We start from the raw sequence: 19,707 nt of genomic DNA on the forward strand, positions 1-19,707 counted from the left end.
AACTTTAAAAATCCATAATTCCCTGACAAATTGCTTCATGCACACAGCACTCCATGAGTGATGGATATCCCTGGACAAGAGGGAACAAGCAGTTCACTCTGTGCTCTGCAGAAGGGTTGGCTGTTCCCTGAGTTGACTCCACAACATTAAAAAGCAGAAGGGGAGAAGCCCAGGGCACCCAGGCAGAACTGCCTTGGGCTAGTACTGAGCTGAAAGATGCAGCCAGACTGAAAGAAGCTGCAAAATGCACCCTGGAAAAGTAGGATCTCACTTAAATCAACCTGGATATGGATGCTGCTGAACTGGCCAACAAACTGCAGACAAAAAGGGAATAAACATTAAAAAAAAAAAAAAAAAAAAGGAAAAAAAGAAGAAGGAAAGGAAAAGTGGAAAAAAGAGGGGAAGGGGAAGGACCCCAGCGTTTCTCTGAGGGTTTCTGGTCACAGCCCTCCCAGAGCCTCAGGCTCACACTGTCCCACCAGCTGAGGGTCACTCCTGGAAATGGACAGGGCTGGGAAGTGTCTGAAGCAGCCTCTGCCTCCTCAATCGTGTACAGGGTTCACAGGAAGCTGGTTAAAAAGCCCCATGGCAACGTGACTTAGCTGGCTCCTGACAAGGTGAGAGCAGAACTGCCACAGGAAGGAGGCAGGAACAGAGCACATCCTGTTATTCCACATGCCTGGAACACAGGAAAAGCAAAGAATCTCCTGCCTGCCACCCAAGCCTTTATTCCTCACACTGCACAGAGACCATGCTGCTCTCAGAGCTGCTCCCATTCAAACCAGACCTTTCACTCCCCACTCCTGCTTCCTTCCACACCCCTTCCTCAAAAGCTGCTTTCCCCCAAAGTTTAGGACCCAGGGGCTCCAAGATTTGTGTTTCCTTTCCCAGGCACTGCCTTTAGAAGGAATCTTCTGCATAATCCCTGCATTGCTCCAGCAGAGCTCACAGCAGCTGCTCTGCACCAGAACTGTGTCCCACAAAGGCCAGCAGTGCCACAAAAGGTTGTCCCCCATGGTCCAACCACCAGTCCATGGTAAAGCAGCAGGTTTTTCTGAGTCAGAAACACCCCAGCACTCAGCAGGTGCCCTCACCTCGCTGAGATGAAGGAATTCCCGGAGATGAGTCCCCAGGGGAAGGTGGGTTTCAAGAGCAGGAAAATCACCTCCCAGAAGAGGCAGGATGAAGTGGCTGCCCTGGAGATCATCATCTCCACAGCAGTACAGATTAACCCCTCGGCTGTGGAGCCAAGAGCAGCAGGAATCATCCCTGGGGCTCTCCCTGTCAACACACACAACACAGGCAGTCCCTGAGGCTCAGGACTGGAAAACTTACACAGGTTTGGAGCCTGAGGATGGACTTGAGTCCTCTTGGAAAGTCTCAGGGCAGCCCCTGCAGTGAGTGCCAGCAAAGCTCACAGACTCTGTTGTGAGTTGTCTCTGATGGCTGCACATTTCTGCCCCTCATCCCACACTGCAAACCCCAGCTGGGAGATGCAGAGGGGCTGGGACATCCCATTCCAGCACTGACTGCAGCTCAGGCGCTTTAGGATCCTGGGGAATCTCTTGTTATCATCAGGCTGAAACAGAAAACTCAATGGTCTGACAACACCACTGAGAATAAAATGAGTTAACCCTGAAGAGCTCTCCAGCTTCCGAGGGGCACGATGGCATTTCCTAGAGAGTTCTGCTGCCAGGAGCAGGCACGTGTGACCAAACCCACCTTTTTGCAGTCCTGGCAGAAGACAGAGGAGCTGCCCAGCAGCCCCAGCATCTCCCCACAGAGCAGGCACTGCGAGAGGCCGTTCCCCATCGCATTCTTCCTCATGTTCTCCAGTCTCTCCACCAGGCGCCTGCGGGCAAGAGGCAGAGCAGAGGTCACAGCACAGGAAAAGCTTTAAGTGCTCAGACCAGGGCAAGTCCAAAAGCACTGGGAAAGGGCAAAGGAGCTAAACCTGCCAGGCCTTCTCCATTTTCCCATCTCCCTGAAAGCAGCAGTGCAGGCACTGACTTGCCCACTTCCCATTAGAAGCAGGAAGGCCAGACTGAAGACCAAAGACCAAAACGAGCCAGACTGAAGCCATCAGACCAAAATGAGTCTGGCTATGGCACAAGAATGCCAGTAACTGCTCCCTGCTCCATCCCACAGCCCATCTGGATGGCAGGAAGCACATCTGCACCACAAAGCCTGCAACAGCAGGGCGGGCAGAGGGGAGGAAGGCAGGATAAGCCATTGGGATGCAGGGTGTGGAGAGCATGCAGAGCAAGGTTGTTCTGCCATGAGATCACTGCTTGGCAACCTCCAGGCCTCCATCTGCAGAGGGGGACAGCAGCAGCCAGGCCATTTATCAGCACCAGCACGGAGCGATCCTGCTATCCATGAATCCCACTGTCATTAATGAATCCCACTGTCATTAATGAATCCCACTGTCATTAATGAATCCCACTGTCATTAGTGAATCCCACTGTCATTAGTGAATCCCACTGTCATTAATGAATCCCACTGTCATTAGTGAATCCCACTGTCATTAGTGTTAATGTCCCATTCCCAGAGCAAGGCCAGGCCTGTTTGAAAGAGGCACAGCCCGTGGTGGGGAGGTCAGGCTGCACAGCCAGACCGAGCCATCATTAGCGGATTTATGAACCTCGGCTTGGACTCCGGCACAAAAGAACTCCTGGGAGTCAACAAAAGGCATTTCAGAGAATGCTTCACCACAGGAGCTGCAAGGGCAGTGCTTGCTGCAGCTCCACCAGCAGCCACACAGGAACAGCCGGGCCCTCAGGGTCACTGGCTGCTGCTGGGGTCTCCCATTTATCACAAAAACATCGCTGTCACTTCTTGTTAGCCCTCGCTAACGAGCTCAGCACAGGGCAGCAGGAAGCTGGGCCTGCTGGACATGGCTGGGAGTCCCTGAGGTTTCCTGTCTCATGAACACAAACACTGCTGGGAAATGCTGCAGGGCTGCCCAGCTCCCTGGCTTTAATGGCAGCCAGTGTAGGCCGATCGCAGCCAGAGCTCGGGCCAGACCTCCAGCAGGACTGAGAGCAAATGGGAACCTGCAGCAGCAAAAGGATGCCTGTAAATTAAATAATTCAAGCTAGCAAACCCCATCCAGAGGGCTCAGCCAACTAGAACATAAACTCATTCTCTGCTCCAGGCAAAATCCCAGGGGCCTGGTGCGGACAAGGGAAAAGCTGACTGCACTGCCAGCAGTGATCCTGAGCGTCCTGAGCCAGCCCTGGGCACAGCCCAGCACCTTCCCAGCCTCTCCCACGGCCACTGCCTCAGCACTGCCTGCATTTTCCAGGGACTCTGTCAGGGCTGCAGCCTCAGCAATCCCCAGGGCTCAAGGAAAGCATGAAAAGACTTCAGAGAGGAGGAAAACATGACATCCTCCCCAGCGGTCATCACCTCCAAACAAACAGCATGGGAGGGGATAAAACCTGACCTAAGGGATGCTCTGAGTGATGGAGGCTGAGCTCAGGCAGCAGGGAGAGCCACTCCTGTGTGTGCTGACCTTTCCTTGGGAGGGGACAGGGAACGTGACCGTACCCAATGCGCTGCTGCTCGACCACGTCCAGCTTCTCGGCCTTGCGGATGACTCCCAGGATGACCTCAAGCTCCTTGGGGCTCAGAGCCTGCATCTTCCTCTGCTTCTCAGTCTGGAATGTGTGCACCGACCAGCCCGTCTGGAGCCTGTGGGAGGGGGTGGAGGGCAGCACTCAGCTGGGAAAGGAAAGCACAAAACCCCTGCCCTGCCCTGCCCCACAGGCTGAAGCTGCCCAGGCACACGGACTCACATCAGCCTCCCATCAGGGAAGTCTGTTCCATGACTAAAGCAGGAGTTTCCTCTCACTGACCACATTTCCACATCACCCCCTCAGCAGCAGTGAGTGCAGCACTGTCTCTCCCTGCCCTCTCACCTCCCTTTCTGCTCCTGTTTGTGTTTTAGCCCCCCATTCCTGTTTGTCCAGGAGAGAAGCAGCAGCCCTGGGGCTGGCTCTCCTGGGGACACCCTCACAGAGGTGGGTGCTGATGCCAGGCACCACAAATGCCAAGAGCAAACTCCCAAACACGGGGATCACCTGCACCGTCCTCCCTCCAGGATCCCACTTTAGGGATCAATGTTTGCTCTGTTCAAACACACAAATCCCTGGGCATGCCCAGAAATATAAATTTGGCAACATCCTCCCTTGGTCTAGCCCAGGTTCACACAAGGACTTCAGCAAACCCTCTGTGCCTCACATGCAGCAGCTGATGTTTCTCCTTGGCTCACTTGGCGACAGGCAGGAGCTTTCACAGCTCAATTAATTAATTACCACTCAGGAGGGGTTTGGAGGTCACTGGATAAACTTCTGGCTGCAAGGAGAACGCACTCTTGGGCACCACTGTCTTGCTGAGGCTTTCTGCAGGCTGGGGAAGTGGCAGTGGAGTGCACTGATCCCAGCCAGGCAGCCCCCTCAAACACGGGCTGTTCCCCTATTTCCTAACACTCTGCAGCAGCAGCTGAGCCCAGGGGTTCAGGCAAGAGCAGAGGTGGCATGGTCCCAGCTGCCAGGGAATGAAAGCATCCCAGAAAAATGCACTTCTAGTGCTTGACTCATCCCCATCCTTTTAGACTTTAGGTTATGCAGTAATTTTAACTTCAGGGGAAAACGAGAACTAATGACAAGTTCCTAAAACAAAAGGGTGCTGGCAGCTGGAGGATGCTATCAATTATATTTAGGGTGCTGCAGAGATCTGAGGCTGCCTCCAACCCTCCCTTTCCCCCAGGGGAGGGCTGTGGGATGGACTCCCAGGGGTGCAGGACGGGGCTGAGAGCCCAGAGCTCCACAGAGACACCAGGAAAGCTGTCAGGGCAGAGCTGAGGGTGGAAGGAGAGGAGGAGGAGGGTGGGAAGGACTCACTTGGCTCGCAGGGCCAGCTGCCGGTCGTTGGGGCAGACCCAGGGGCCTGTCCCGCTGCCGAAAATCATATCAGCCATGGGGAGGGGTGGGGTGTCAGGGGTCACACCTGGAAGAAGCAAACAGCAGCCACTCTTGCAGCAAAGCAAACAGAGGTGATCTGCCAGCATCACACACGGTGGGAGCAGCCAGACTCTCACCCACAGACAGTGATAAAAACATACCATCATCCTCATAAAATATACACCAATAAATACCTTCAGGTACCTTGAAGGCCAGGCTGGAAGTTTAGATTTTATGGTATACTCTTAAAAAAAGAAAAAAGCCAGACACTCTTTGTCAGTCCTGATTTTTCATTTCAAACTAGAGAAAAGCGTTGTCTGTAAGAATAATCTCTGCCTCCCCACCTCCAGAGCCCCAGTGCTGCAGTTCTGACAGAGAAAGCCACTCTAAAGGACACAAAGAAGCTACAGTTGCCTTTTTTTAACCTCTTAATGGGGTAACAAACAAAAACCCACGCCACAATCAGCATGAATAGTGGCAAGTCATTTCCTTCATTAAAACTGCTTCCATAATAGCCTGATATTTATAACTCCAGCCTACAATAGCAGCTTGTTTGCATTCTCTGATGCTTTAGACAGCACCTTTTGCAGCAGATCTCCAGCTGTGGCTCCTGTGCCCGGCATGGACACACCAGTGATTCCTTGTGTTCAGTGAAAATTCCACAGAGCCGCTCAGGAAAGGCAGCAAGAACCAGCTCAAGGGAAAAACATCCCCCAAAGAGACTCTGCAGCTGAGCAGTTCTGAGTCCTAGCAGCAGCTCAGATGAATGGAAAGCACCGAGGGATAGGCACAGCCAAAATATTTCAATGGATGCTGAACTCAACCTGATGTACCGAGCTTTTAACCAGCTGGATTTGCTCTCCAGCAGAGCGAGTGTCTCACAAGCCCTAATGCATAAATTCCCAGGTATTAATGCTTGTCCCCAGCACAGACACTCGCCAGCTTTGAAACCATACCTGCTGGGCAGAGATAACGTGTTTAATGCTGGTTGGCAAGCAGAAATCAGATCCAATGGCAGGCAAGGTGTATCACCTGCCAGGAGTTCCCAAGCAAACACTTTTCCCAATCCCCAGCAGTGCTGAACCCACCCCTGCTATCTGCTGCTGCCACACTGAGCTCTGTGCTGCTGGGCCAGGCACAGCCTGATGGCCTTGGCCCCCTCACACTGAGCTTGGGCACATCAAACTGTGAAAAACCAGGTTCACTTATTTTTATATAGAATTTAAAAGTGTAATAAAAAGACAATTAGGAGATAAAAATAAAGTATACAGATACAGCCGGGTGTCTCTGCATCCAGCCAAGAGAGCACACCTTACTAACAAAGGATTGTCCCTTAAAAACAGAATCCTACTACATATTCATAAATTCTCATACGTATTCAGACATTCTTCTAAAGTTTTGGATGTTTCTTTGTTTAGTTTTTACCTTGCCCCCTTCCCAATAAACCAATCTTCTTGGCTCCACCGAGTTTCACGTTCTCTGATAACAGAAATGCAATAAATTCCTCCCCCAGAGCTCTGGTCACTGCTGTCCTCATCTGGACAAGATAATCCAAGAATGGAGGGGGGTCTCTAACCATCTTTTTCAGTCTTTGGGTTATACAAACAAAAGTAATTTTTGTTTTAATACTATGCCATAGCTCAACATATTTGTATATTATACCACTATTTCTAAGTTTCATCAATAACAGAAATAGAAGGAACTATATTAATATAACAAAGATTTCTGACCTTTATACCTATAACATTCATTTTAATATTTGTGAAAAGCCAACCATATAATATGTATCTATAACAGAACTCTCCCTCCTGTGCTGAGCTCACACATTCCCCAGCACAGAAACACCAACCTGTGGCAGGGATCTGAGAGCTCCCTCCTGCCAAAGCCCACCTCAGCCCTCAGTCACAGCCAATGAACCAATTCCCTCCTCTCTGGCCATCCCAGTTTCTGAGTAGAGCCTGAAAATCCAGTGTTTACAACAGGCAGGAGGGAAGAGGGGAAATTCCACCCAGATTTCTTTCAGTGCAAGGGGAAATGTGTGTAAAAAAGGTGAAGGCTCAGTACAGTCTGATTTCAGCAAAGCGAGGCATGGAGGAGATGGGAAAGCTGCAGGAAACAGGGCTGAGGCAGGAAGGACAGACAGAAGTGTCACACATCACTTTTTAAACCTTTACTGCATTAGTCAAGGTGATGGCTTTTGAAAGAGACCGTCCCTCGAAGAAAACCTTGAACCCTGGCATCAGCTGCTCTCCCCACTCTGCTCACAGTGCCACACACTGGGTTTGCATTTCCATCCAGCCCCAGAACGCCTCCTGCTCTTTTAATCTTCCTCACAATCTCAAGCGAGGAGAGAACACCGAGAACACCTTCCCCACACACATCCTCCAGCGCTCACACACGGGGGAGCAATCAGGCGTGAACAGCAAAAGAACACACAGGTTCCCACCCTCAGGCCTGGGGTAGAAACAGAGAAAAGCTACAATTGCACACAGAATGGCTGACCTGGGATTTTCCAGAGATTTCCCAAGCCTGTGATGTGTGGTTACAGGATTATATGCACATGTAGCCCCCCACACAAATGCATATATTAAATTATTCTTCAGCTGCACCATGAATTCCTCCCTCCCACTCATGAACACCTGAAGAATAGCACAGCCCACACTCTGTGTCCATGCAGGGCTCCAGGCAAGCAGCCTGTGCTGGCTGGGGGGGTCTTTGGAATAAAATCTGGAGCTGGAGATGAGCCCCACAGCACAGCCAGGGCAGAGGAGTTGGCTTTGCCAGCAGCTGAGCTTTCAGGGTGGAAAGCTGTGCTGGAAGCATCTGCCCCTCCTCAGCAGAGCTTTATCTGCTCCAGCAGAGCTGAAGGAGAGTCAGAACAGAGCACACGAGCTGAGCATTTTTCTCAGGAGAGTCTTAAAGGCATTCTCCAGCCTCACAGCACAGTGAGCTTTGCTCAGCGTGACTGAACAAAAACAAGCAATGTCATGGTCTTTTGCCTCTTGTTACTCAGCATACGCTTTCTGTCCTCCACCGTTCCCTGAGCAGCATCTGCAAAGAGAGAAGGCAAACAAAACACAGCCTAAAGAGCCACCAGATCCCAAAAGAGTCTTCAGAGAGATTATTCCCTGAAATATTTACAGGAGTGTTTTTTTCTCGGCTGCGCCAGGATGTGCCATCTCCTCTGATGGGAGCTGCTGGCTTTGCACCTTTGCCTCTGGAAGAAGCCTGGTGGGGACACACCCTGGAGAAGGGAACAGGAGTGGGACTGCAGGGCATGGTGTGCTGGGGGAAAAGCAGGACTGGAGGGACAGGACTGTCTCTCTTGGGTACGGGAATGACGCCAGAGGAGTGGAAGGCGTGGAGCATCTTCCCTCTTATCTCAGTACAGGACAAGAAGTGCAGGGAAATCAGAAACACCCAGATAGCAAAACCAGCCTGGGGAGTTGTTTCCATGGGCTGTGGTGAAACATCCCCCTCATGCAGTCTTGCGTTTTCTCTCCAAAATACTCCAATTAACAGCGAGCTGTCCCCTCCCTGTCCTCCTCTCCTCTCAACAAACTAACAAAGGGTAGAAGCAGCCAGTCTCTACCACTGAGAGAGCAAGAGAATCCCACAGCTCCTGGCCCACCTGCAAGTGCCCTGCACACAGGCTGACAGCAAAGCACAAGCATTCTGTGGTGCAAAAAAACCTCCCACTGCAAGCTTCTGCTTTCTACCTGAATTCAGAATTAAAAGGGGAGCTCTTATCGATATTCTGTGACCTGCTGTAAAACCACTCCACCTGTTCATTCCTTTCCTGTGATGGAGGAAGTCATGTGAGACAAAACCTCATTAAATCTGAGTCCACCTGGCTGCCCTTGGCACAGAAGCACAGGGGAGGAGCACTGCCCTGTGGGGCCAGGAGCATCCTGGAGGATGCAGAACTGAGCACATCCCTGCCTGCAGCTCTGACGTGGCTCTGCCTCTGCTGTCTCCACGATGAGAGCTGTACTCTGGCAACCAGAGCTGAGAACAGGACTCCAGTCTGGGGGGCAGAAACCTTCCAGTGGGGCCTGAGCAAAGGCAACAATGGCAGGCAGATGCAGCCCTTGGACGATGCTCTTCAAAGAATTCCTGAGAAAGAAGCCAGCTTTTGTCAGCAGAACATTAACATGAGCATCATGTATTTTACCTGAACAGCTGATCACAGACAGACACAGCAGCTCATACCTGCCACCTCACCAGCTGCAAGAGCAGATGCTGAAAGAAGAATACAGGAGCAAAGCACAACACAGCAATACTTAACCAGAGCACCCTCCCAGCCTCCAGAGATTCCTGGATCGTGCACTGCCTGGCCCAGCCTGCAGCTCTGTTTTTAACATCCTCAACATTTTCCTGCCCCAAATTTACCAACTTGTTTTTTTCAGCATCATCTCACTACATCCAGCCCCTTCCCCACTGCTCCACCTCAGACATTTTGACTTTACTTTGACTGCACCAAAGTTAAAACTGAAGGGTTTTAGTGACACTGAGGCACTCATGGCAGCAGAAAATCCTCCTCATGCAATGACAGCACAGCCTGCACCAGCCCTGCTGCAGCTGGGCTCGTTAGAGGTGCCCATGAAGCATCAATTCCTCAGAGCCCTACAAAGACAAAAAAGTCCAACACAGGCCCCTGAGGAGGCCTCCAGTCAGCTTTCATTTGCCTGGTTATTTCAGCTCATGTCTGGATTAATTTGTTTTCATAGGAAATTAATTAGGAAACTTTTTTTTTTTAAAAAAATACTTCATTTTACAAAAAAACAGAATTAACCAGTTGGCTAGAGCCAAGCTCCCAGTTCCCAAGCTGGTGTAATTACCTCTCCTGCTCCCAGGGCATCACCTCCCTCAGGATTCCCAGGTACGTGCTGGCCTTTTTTCCCTTCTGGTGGCTGCTCCCTCAAAGAAATCAGTGTAACCACAGCCTGTTCCACATGCCAGACCCCATTATCCCTGGGAAACCTCGGCAACTGAGCGAGTGTTTGCTCCTGTTGCCATGACAGAGGGTAAATGAGTGCTGGGGATTGATAAGGTTAACCCAGCCGGTGCCTTTTCCTCCCAGACACTGCAGAAAGGTTATTTGCTCCAGGCTCTGCTCTTCCCCTCGTGTTTTAAAGGCTCACAGCTGTTATTTCAAGGCACACGGCTGTTTTAGGGTGGCAGAGGAAGCCTGGGGGCTGCAGGAGCGTGGCAGGAGAAGCACAGTTGGCTTTGAAGGTCTGGCCAAGTCTGGGAGGCAGAGTGAGGCTGAATCAGGGCTTTGGAGAAGTTTTTCTCACACATGAACCACCCTGAGCTGCTCATTCACACCCACATCCAGCTGTGGGCACCAATAAAATGCTGAAAAATGATTTTATAAGGGCTAAGCAGGCAGGAAGCACAAGCAGAGCAGAGCCAGGAGATGCTCAGCACCTCTCTCAGGCAGAGAGACACCTGGGCACGGCTGAGGAACAGAGTTTTGCTGTTCCTTACGAGCCCTCAGCAGCAGTGGAGAGCCAAGAAACACAGGGAACCCAACGTGCTCAGAGCTGACTTGCAGCTCTGCAGCCAAAAGAGAGTCCAAATAAACACCACAGAGCTTCAGCAAGGCTGGGGACAACTTCAGGACCCAATCAGACTTTCCCCAGTCTGTCTCCCCATGAAAGCTCCACCTAAGCAGCATCAGCACCAGCAAAATGGGGACAATCTCATTCAGATCCTCATCCTGGCTGGCCCAGCCCGAATTCAACACCAGCTGGGAGGTGTCCTCATGGTGAAAGGCCAGGCTGGTAAAGAAGTGGGTGAGGATGAGGTTTGGGAGGCAAAACCAAGAAGTTTCCTCTCCACCAGAGCTGGTTCCCAATCCCAGCAGCAACAAGAAGCTGTTATAAGTGTGTGTTATATTATTGGCTTTTTGCAAATATTATAATGAATGTTATGTATAAGGTTAGAAAATTTTGTTGTATTAATATAGTTCCTTCTATTTCTGTTATTGATGATATTTAGAAATAGGGGTATAATACACATATATGTTGGGCTATAACATGATATTAAAGCACAAACTACTTTTTGTTTATATAACCCAGAGACTGAAAAGATGGTCAGAGACCCCCCCTGCATTCTTAAAATTATCTTGTCCTCCAAGACCTCCAGGTGAAGGATTTATTGCATCCTTATCAGAGAGTGGAAAACCCTGTGGTGCCAAGAAGATTGATCTATTGGGAAGGGGGCAAGGTAAAAACGAAACAAAGAAACATCCAAAACTTAAGAAGAATGTCTGAATACGTATGAGAATTTATGGATATGTAGTAAGGTTCTGTTTTTAAGGGACAATCCTTTGTTAGTGAAGTGTGCTCTCTTGGCTGAATGCAGACACACCTGGCTGTATCTGTATAGTTTATTTTTATCTCCTAATTGTCTATTTATTACACTTTTAAATTCTATATAAAAATAAGTGAACCTCGTTTTCCACAAAGCCAAAGTGCTTGTAAGATGGAGCTTATAAAGAGTTTTTAAAATACAATGCCCTGGAGGTGCATGCCAGTCCTGTGAGTGGGAAGATAAAATCAGCTCTACAGGAAAATCCAGCACCAACAATCCTTTATTAACGAGAGGCACTCGTTAGTGTGGCTGCTTGAGATATGGTGAGCTGTAAAAAAACCCCAGGTTTTGCCAAAGCAAAGGAGCCTCCCGGTGCCCCAGCACCCCTGGATGCAGGGCAGGAAAGGCAGCACTGTTCCACCTGCCAAGGTGTATTTTTATTTATCAGACTTTGGACCCATTTCCTCCTGATCCCCAGCCAGGCAGGTGAGTTATGCAAAGTGAATAATTCATGAAGAGACAGCAGGCTCTTTCTGACTCCAGTTCCAGGGCAGGCTGATCTGGCATAGGCCTGAGAGAGGCAAATTAGCATCTAAATGGCCAATTAGAGAAACTCATTTCACTATTCTGATATGCTAAAGAGCTCGGGAGGCCTGAGGCTGGTGCGTGGCACCTCCCAGGCACCGGAGAAGCATCGTGTTTCTTAGAAAGAATTGGGCAGAGCAGGGAAGTGCTGGGCACAGGCCAGGGTTTGTCAAGGAATGCGGTGCAGGAGAAGAGGCTGGAACCTCCAGAGAACCAGGAAAAAAGTGGTCACTGGAGAAGCTCTGCTGAGCAGCCCGGCCTTGCCAAAAAGCTCCTTATTCTCTGTGGAAAGGGTCTGCCAGGACATCTGGAGGGTGGGAGAGCCTTTCTCAGCACCCCTAAGGCATAATCCTGCTTTTAGGGCATCCTTTGAACACACAAACAAGGCTTTTATCACACATCGTTGCTGCGGGCAGAAAGGGAGCCATGGACCTTGAGCTGGGGCTGGGGAGCAGCTGAGCCAAGCTGCAGCACCCCAAAAACGCCGGGGGTGAGCACAGTGTGCCGCTGTTACCAACACCCAGCACCCCGGAGTGTCCGAGCTCCTAAAACCCGGGACAACCCGCGACAATCGGCGACAATCGGCGACAATCCGCGCTCCCCCAGCCGCACGTGGCTTCCCGCAGCAGCTCCCAAAAGCAGCTCCCAAAAGCAGGACGTGGCTGATAAATTTGCCACGGGGCTTTCAGCTCCCACCTCCGGCTCGCTTCCCTCCACACCTTTAATTCCCTGCAGGAGCCTGAATCCCAGCAAAACTCACGGAAGCGCTGGGGGTGGGAAGGGACCTGTGGAACTCTCCCAGCCCAGCCCCAGGGCAGGCTCCCAGGTCCCGGCCATCGCTCCCGGAGCGCTCCCCGCAGCCTTTTGGGGAGCTCTGCCACCCTCGGAGGCCCCTCCAAGCTGCTCCCCGTTCCCAGAACCCACAAATCCCGGCGCTCTTCCCGCAGCTGCCCGCCAGCCGGGGCGCGGAAACTCAGCTCAACTCCGCCCTAAACCGAGCCGGGTTGGGCTGAGCCCAGCCGGGTTAGGCTGAGCCCAGCCGGGTTGGGCTGAGCCCAGCCGGGTTGAGCTGAGCCCAGCCGGGTTGAGCTGAGCCCAGCCGGGTTCGGCTGAGCCCAGCTGGGTTGAGCTGAGCCCAGCCGGGTTGAGCTGAGCCCAGCCGGGTTGGGCTGAGCCGCTGCCCCCCGCACCCACCTGAGCTCCGGCCTCACTCGCGGCCGCTCCGCGGAGCCGCTGCCCCGGCGGGACGAGGCGGAAACGGAGCCGCACCTGCGCCCGCCCCCGGCCGCTCCGGGCGTCCCCTGCTGGAGCCGCCAGATGTGCACCGGGATGTGCACCGGGATGTGCACCGGGAGAGGCTTGGAGGGATGTGGGTGCTGCCAGATGTGCACCGGGAGAGGCTGCGGGGATGTGGGTGCTGCCAGATGTGCACCGGGAGAGGCTTGAAGGGATGTGGGTGCTGCCAGATGTGCACCGGGAGAGGCTTGAAGGGATGTGGGTGCTGGCAGATGTGCACCGGGAGAGGCTTGGAGGGATGTGGGTGCTGGCAGATGTGCACCGGGAGAGGCTTGGAGGGATGTGGGTGCTGCCAGATGTGCACCGGGAGAGGCTGCGGGGATGTGGGTGCTGCCAGATGTGCACCCGGAGAGGCTTGGAGGGATGTGGGTGCTGCCAGATGTGCACCGGGAGAGGCTTGGAGGGATGTGGGTGCTGCCAGATGTGCACCGGGAGAGGCTTGGAGGGATGTGGGTGCTGGCAGATGTGCACCGGGAGAGGCTTGGAGGGATGTGGGTGCTGCCAGATGTGCACCGGGAGAGGCTGCGGGGATGTGGGTGCTGCCAGATGTGCACCGGGAGAGGCTGCGGGGATGTGGGTGCTGCCAGATGTGCACCGGGAGAGGCTTGCAGGGATGTGGGTGCTGCCAGATGTGCACCCGGAGAGGCTTGGAGGGATGTGGGTGCTGCCAGATGTGCATCCCAAAACAGAGTAAGAATCCACGGGAAAAATACACCCAACTATAAACAAGGAAAGGCAGCACCAAAACAAACCCCAAAAAACCAAAGAGAAAGTTTCCCAAAACAGTAACAACAAACAACCCCACCCAAAGCAGAAACAAAACAAACAACCCAACCAAACAAACCACAAACCCACACAAACAAAACAAACCCTCCTACAACCCAAGCAAAAAAACCCCAAAACCAAACCGACCCAAAATCAAAACCCCAACCCCAACAAAAAGAAAACTTCACAGGGATTAAAGAAAGTGTTCACACCATGAACAGAACAAGGCCTGGGGTAATCACAGGGGACTCAAACCTTTTAAAACACAAGGACCCAACCTCCTGAGCAATCCCAATAAGAGACATTTGCTGGTAATAGCAGCAAATTTTGGGTTTGTGAAGGGGCAGCCTGGGATCCTATGGTGAGTCAACAGCAAATCACAGGAGCACAATTATTCCCTTGCACTAAAACACAGGAATTTGGGCTCATTACTGTCTAAATGTCCAGCTGATGCTGTGAAGAAATTTGCCATGTGACAGGAAGAGATGGAGGGGAAATGAGAGAGGGAAAAGGGAAAGGAAGAGAAAATAAATGGTGTTGCTACTGCCCATTGCGAGCTGATCTCTCTTGAGAAATCTGGAGCCTCTGCAAACCCTTTCTCCTCCCCACATCCAGCAGCCCTCAGGACAAGCTGGGGGACCCTCAGCCACCTCTCACCTGCATTAAGTTCAAGTCTAAGCAGATATTTTTCTTTTTGGTTCAGGCAGCTGTTGAAAAATACATCAGAGGAAGCATTTTGCATGAGCACAGAGCCTGCAGTTGTGTGGAAGAAAACACTTGATGATGACATTTCGCACCGGGGTAGTTCTTCCACACGGTCAATAACATAAATAAATTAAACACACGCTTCAGCCAACTTCAGGAGAAAGATAAATTACTTTATTTAACCAGCTGTGCTGGCAGGGAAATGACACACATCTGAGAGCCTGCATCCATCCTGCTGTTGAATTTGCTTGTAAGGATCCCCACAGATCTGCGAGGCTGGGCCTTGGCAGCCGGGTGCCACAGAGAATAAATATGATGTTACATTAAAAAATTTTAAAGGCTAAATACGGGTTTTATCTTTGAGTCAATTTTTAATGGACTCGTTTCTCAGAAGCCAGGCTTGCAGTTCCACCCAAAGAACCCTTCAAAGTCTCTCTTTTATCGATGATGGGTTTTGCTGAATTATTCACCAGATCACAGCTGCCGGAGATTTTAAATATCCCCGTGACAAGGACAATAAGGGATAACAACCTCCTCCTGCAGGCTTAGCAGTGCTGCTGACAGTGGCACACTGCTCACCCTGAGCTCATCCCTCCTCCTCCTCACAGGGAACCTCTGCTTTGCCACCTCAGGCTGGGACTCCTCAAGGAATGGGAAACAAAGAGCAGCTTTTTGGAGAGGTTAAACTCGTGGTGTCCTGCAGAGGAATCACAGGTGCTTAACAGCAGCTTTGTTGTACAGCACAATGATCCAAGCTGGAACAATCCTGGAGTGCTCCAGGAAGTGATTCCCAGTTTGGACACTGGGCTGGTGAACTCAAGGAGGTCAAACTGGTTGGATCCTTCTCTGTGAAGCATCCTTTCCCAGGAAAACAGGCTGAGAGCTGCCAGGGAGCTTCCTGGCACTGCTTCCCCTCCTCCTGACTGCCCCAGCTCACTTCAGCTGCTTCACAATTCACAGCAAGAAATCCAGGGCTTTTCTCCAAGCTGTTGCTCTGATTGCAATCCTCTGATTCAATTTGTGTTCGTCCCTCTAATTAACTCTCTTTAATAAAAAGGTCAATGATTCCATCCCTAATCTGAACCAAAAAACCTTGTTTACAGAGCACACCTGCTCAAGGGTGTACAAGACAAAGCAAACACTGGAAGAATATTGATGCTTCATAGCAAAATCTGCTTCTTTTTTCATCTGTTTTAAAGAAAAATTCTTTATTTATTTCTTTATCTATTAAATTCTGATCCACACTGTGCTTGCATGGGCAAGGCTCAGGTCCCTGCAGCAGCAGCAGCAGCAGCAGGAGCAGGTCAGCCAGGAGAACACTGTTATTCCAGGGAAAAGCTGGCAGATGATGATTTTCTTTACAGGAAGCAGCTCAGACCAGCAGCTCCCACTGGGCTCTAACTTCGGCTGGCGAGTCAGATTTTATCATAATAAAATTAACAACAGCCACTACTTGTCATCAGCAACAAGTAATCCCCTTCCCTCAGCTGCTCTCCAAAAATACCACGCTCCCTTCCCAGTCTGGGTGAATTATTTACACCCCATCACCGCTGATGCCGTTTTCCTCATCTTCTGTCCTGTGTCACCGTCCCTTTTATCCACGGGAGGCTTTGGGGACTTTTGGGACAGGTCAGGAGAGAAGAGGGAGGCAGGGAGGAGGAGAAAGCGCCCGAAAAGGATTAAACTGCGTGTTACTCCCAGGGAGAGGATGAGTAACAGGAGCATTTCTCCAGCAGCCGTTCCTGGAGTTCTAAGGAAGGATTTTCACCTCTGGAGGAGATGTGAGGATCTTACAGCACTTCCCAGCAACACCCAGCAGCAAGGGCAGGGCTGCACCAGCCCCAGAAACCTCTGAGAGGTGTTGCTGCCCCAGAAACTGCGCTGTGTTAATCTGCTGGGAGTAAAGGGGGAGACGGAGGGGAAGGAAAAGGTGAACTGGGGAAGAGGAAGGGAAATGGGGAGAGGAAGGAAGGGAGAGACAAGTTTCCCTCAGCACCTCGATTCACACGGCTGAGGTGTTGGGAAGGGCTGGAGCTGCTTTCCCTGCCATGATTTGGGGTTTGGTGCAAATCCGGCAGCACCTCGGGGCTGCACTGCCTGGGACAGGACAGGGGACAGGACAGGGGACACGGGACAGGGGACAGGGGACAGGACAGGGGACAGGGGACAGGGGACAGGACAGGGGACACAGGACAGGGGACAGGGGACAGGGGACACGGGACAGGGGACAGGGGACAGGGGACAGGGGACAGGGGACAGGACAGGGGACAGGGGACACGGGACAGGGGACAGGGGACACGGGACAGGGGACAGGGGACAGGGGACAGGACAGGGGACACGGGACAGGGGACAGAGGACAGGGGACAGGGGACACAGGACAGGGGACAGGGGACACAGGACAGGGGACAGGGGACAGGACAGGGGACAGGGGACAGGGGACAGGGGACACAGGACAGGGGACAGGGGACACAGGACAGGGGACAGGGGACAGGACAGGGGACAGGGGACAGGGGACAGGGGACACAGGACAGGGGACACAGGACAAGGGACACAGGACAAGGCAGACGGGACAAGGGCCAAGCACAGCCCAGCACTCGCAGGGGACAAGGGCAGGGGAGCTGCTCCCAGGGACAGAGGCCAGCCCAGGCTTGTCCCTGAGCCACCGCTGCCCTGGAGACACCGGCGGAGCTGCGGGGAGGGAAGGGCGGAGGGACGGGACCGGGATGGAGCGGCTGGAGCCAGGAGAGGCGGGGGGAGAAGGTGAGGAGGAGGAGAAGGGGCCAGGGGAGGGGGAGGAAGGTGAGGAGGAGGAGAAGGGGCCAGGGGAGGCGGAGGGGGAAGGTGAGGAGGAGGAGAAGGGGACAGGGGCGGTGGAGGAGGAAGGTGAGGAGGAGGAGAAGGGGCCAGGGGAGGTTGAGGGGGAAGGCTCAGAGGGAAGGAAGCTGCAGAGGGGTCACACACAGGAGGGATGCCGTGCCGGGGCTGCTGAATTCCCTCCCCTCTCCCTGCCAGCCCATTCCAGGCCCATTCCCCTCGGGCAGCAGAGGGATGTGGGCAGGCGGCGGGACCCGGGACCAGCTCCAGCACCTGGCACGAAGCCACCACGGAGGAAAAAGCCACCAAGCAGGAGTGGCACCACTGCCAGCACCAGGGCAGGTGAGAAAAACCAGCTTTTCCCAGGAAACCACAGATGATGCTTTAAAACCTTCCCCTGAACCCTGTTTATACACAGATTTTCCTCTACAGCTACAAATCCATCCCAGAGATGGAGCACATGTAACTACACCCAATAAGCAGTAGGAGGCATAAGGCACCTGCCAGGGAGGAGAGAATTCCATAAACTGCCCGGGATTTGGGATGCTGCTCATATTAATGGATATTTAAATATTCACCCTTCCACTGGTGTGGCTTACAGCACTGATTATCGGTGGGGGTGAGTTGGTAAAACTGCAGAAAAGGAAGGGTAATTCCCAAAAATGTTCTGTGTAAAGGAATAATTCCATTCATTTCCACTATTTTAGTACAAAAAGGGCCTGAAAGTTTCTAGAAATCGTACTGTTAAAAGAAATCAAATCACACGGCTCACTGTATTAATGGATGACAGCTTTAAAAAAAATCTCCAACAACTCAGAATCAATTTCCTGCTTAAATGGGGTCAGGCAAACACAGTGAACTTGATGCCAGTGCAGAGGTGTTATTAATCCATTAACAGCTTCAATAAATACATTTTACAGATGTGACAATCCCTATGTTGGCCAATCAGAAAAATACATATTTCCTACTTTATAGTGAGATTTTTGGGCCAATACTATTTTTCCTGTAGATCTGGGGTTTTATTAAGTCGCAGCACGCAGTTGCCTCATTTTATTTTTGTTTTACGAAATAAGCAGGAAAGCCTCAGAGGCAACACTTCCCTTTTTTGCTAACAGCATTTATCATTTTAACAGAAAAACAGCACCACAAAAGCAGAAAGCAGCGAGCTCACTCCCCTCCAGTGCTTCAGATTCCTGGGAGGAACCCTGAGTCAGCCCAAAACACTGCAGAGGGGAACCAGGAAGATGCAAAAACAAAGGAGGCTGGAGCATCAGCTTGCAGCATTTTGGGTTCCAGTGGGGCAGAGGAAGGTCTCTGCGCTCAGCTGAGTGAAAGCCTGAGGTGGGATGGGATTCTGGAGGATCCTGAGGCAGAGAAGGAAAGGCTGTGTGTTTACAGAGTGAACAGGAGGAAAAGGTATGAATTGTATATCCAGGAGCACTTCCCAGCTGCCAGGAGTTCCCCACCCCTCCATGGCAGCAGCAGGTAAAGGAGATTCCAGGGGTCATTTTTTGGAAGAGCAAGAGTGAACTGAATGCTGAAGGAGCCTCTGAGCTGCACCAGGGGTGTCACCCAAAATCCCAACAATTTCTGTGTCCTAGCAGTGCTTACTCACTGTCTGTGTGGAGGAGAGGACATTTATATTTTATAAAGCAAACCAAGCTGTTAAAATACACATAGACAATTAGCAGTGCTCCTTTCCACACTGTGTGTTTGTCCTGGAACATCACTAATTATTGCTGTTGGTTTATTGCCAAATAATGCTCCTAAACTTTCCAGGTATTCACGTTGTACACTGGAGATCTGTGAGCAAATTAAGGACAACACCTTGTTTAGAGGCTGAAATTATTTCCAGGAACGTGAACTTACCTTCCTTGAAACTGAGCGAGCTGCAAAGTCAGGATGGGAATCCAACCTCACCTCCTGCCTTTTGATCCAATTGTTAGGCTGAGTGTTTTATTTTGTTACAAAAATGCATTATCTCAGACCCTCAGATGTGACATTCTGGAGAAGCACACATGAAAGGGAAACAGCACATCCAGAACCACAGGGTTTCCTTGGAATGGTGGGTGCTAATTAGAAGCTCATTGGGCCAATATGAATTAAAATCACATGGAACAGCCTTGTACTCCCCTACTTCAAATTTTTATAGTAAAAGAATGTTTTTCACACAGAGTGTCATGACAAGATTTAAGGAGAACAGCCCAGCCCTCACTACAGGAAGGATTTGAAAGTTAGGTGACATCTGAAAGTC

The 19,707-nt window shown here is 51.5% G+C and overlaps 2 protein-coding genes across 3 annotated transcripts in view; one reads left to right on the top strand and one right to left on the bottom strand.

The window, feature by feature from the left end:
- Positions 1 to 13,203, bottom strand: part of RPH3AL (rabphilin 3A like (without C2 domains)) — a 38,154-nt gene extending 24,951 nt beyond the window's left edge. For both annotated transcript variants that reach the window (XM_058854142.1, XM_058854141.1), the window contains exons 1-4: positions 13,068 to 13,203; positions 4,908 to 5,013; positions 3,553 to 3,696; positions 1,723 to 1,852 (exon numbers count right to left, since the gene is read on the bottom strand). In XM_058854142.1, coding sequence (XP_058710125.1) covers positions 1,723 to 1,852; positions 3,553 to 3,696; positions 4,908 to 4,984 — 351 coding nt within the window. In that variant the 5' untranslated portion in view covers positions 4,985 to 5,013; positions 13,068 to 13,203. The remainder of the gene's footprint in view (positions 1 to 1,722; positions 1,853 to 3,552; positions 3,697 to 4,907; positions 5,014 to 13,067) is intronic.
- Positions 13,204 to 17,359: 4,156 nt separating this feature from the next.
- On the top strand, positions 17,360 to 19,001 carry LIAT1 (ligand of ATE1). Its single transcript, XM_058854734.1, has 3 exons — positions 17,360 to 17,399; positions 17,652 to 17,795; positions 18,587 to 19,001. The coding sequence occupies exons 1-3, from the start codon at positions 17,363 to 17,365 to the stop codon at positions 18,940 to 18,942; spliced, it is 537 nt and encodes a 178-aa protein (XP_058710717.1). The 5' UTR covers positions 17,360 to 17,362; the 3' UTR covers positions 18,943 to 19,001.
- Positions 19,002 to 19,707: the final 706 nt, after the last annotated feature.

This window comes from Poecile atricapillus, chromosome 21, assembly GCF_030490865.1.
Source record: "Poecile atricapillus isolate bPoeAtr1 chromosome 21, bPoeAtr1.hap1, whole genome shotgun sequence".
In the NCBI taxonomy this organism is placed as follows: domain Eukaryota; kingdom Metazoa; phylum Chordata; class Aves; order Passeriformes; family Paridae; genus Poecile; species Poecile atricapillus.

What these genes read in the sequence shown, in the direction of transcription:
- LIAT1 (XM_058854734.1), top strand. Translation starts at nt 17,363, where the DNA reads ATGGAGCGGCTGGAGCCAGGAGAGGCGGGGGGAGAAG. An exon ending in AGGAGAGGCGGGGGGAGAAG is followed by an intron (nt 17,400 to 17,651) that starts GTGAGGAGGAGG and finishes TCTCCCTGCCAG; the next exon opens with CCCATTCCAGGCCCATTCCC. An exon ending in CACTGCCAGCACCAGGGCAG is followed by an intron (nt 17,796 to 18,586) that starts GTGAGAAAAACC and finishes TCATTTTAACAG; the next exon opens with AAAAACAGCACCACAAAAGC.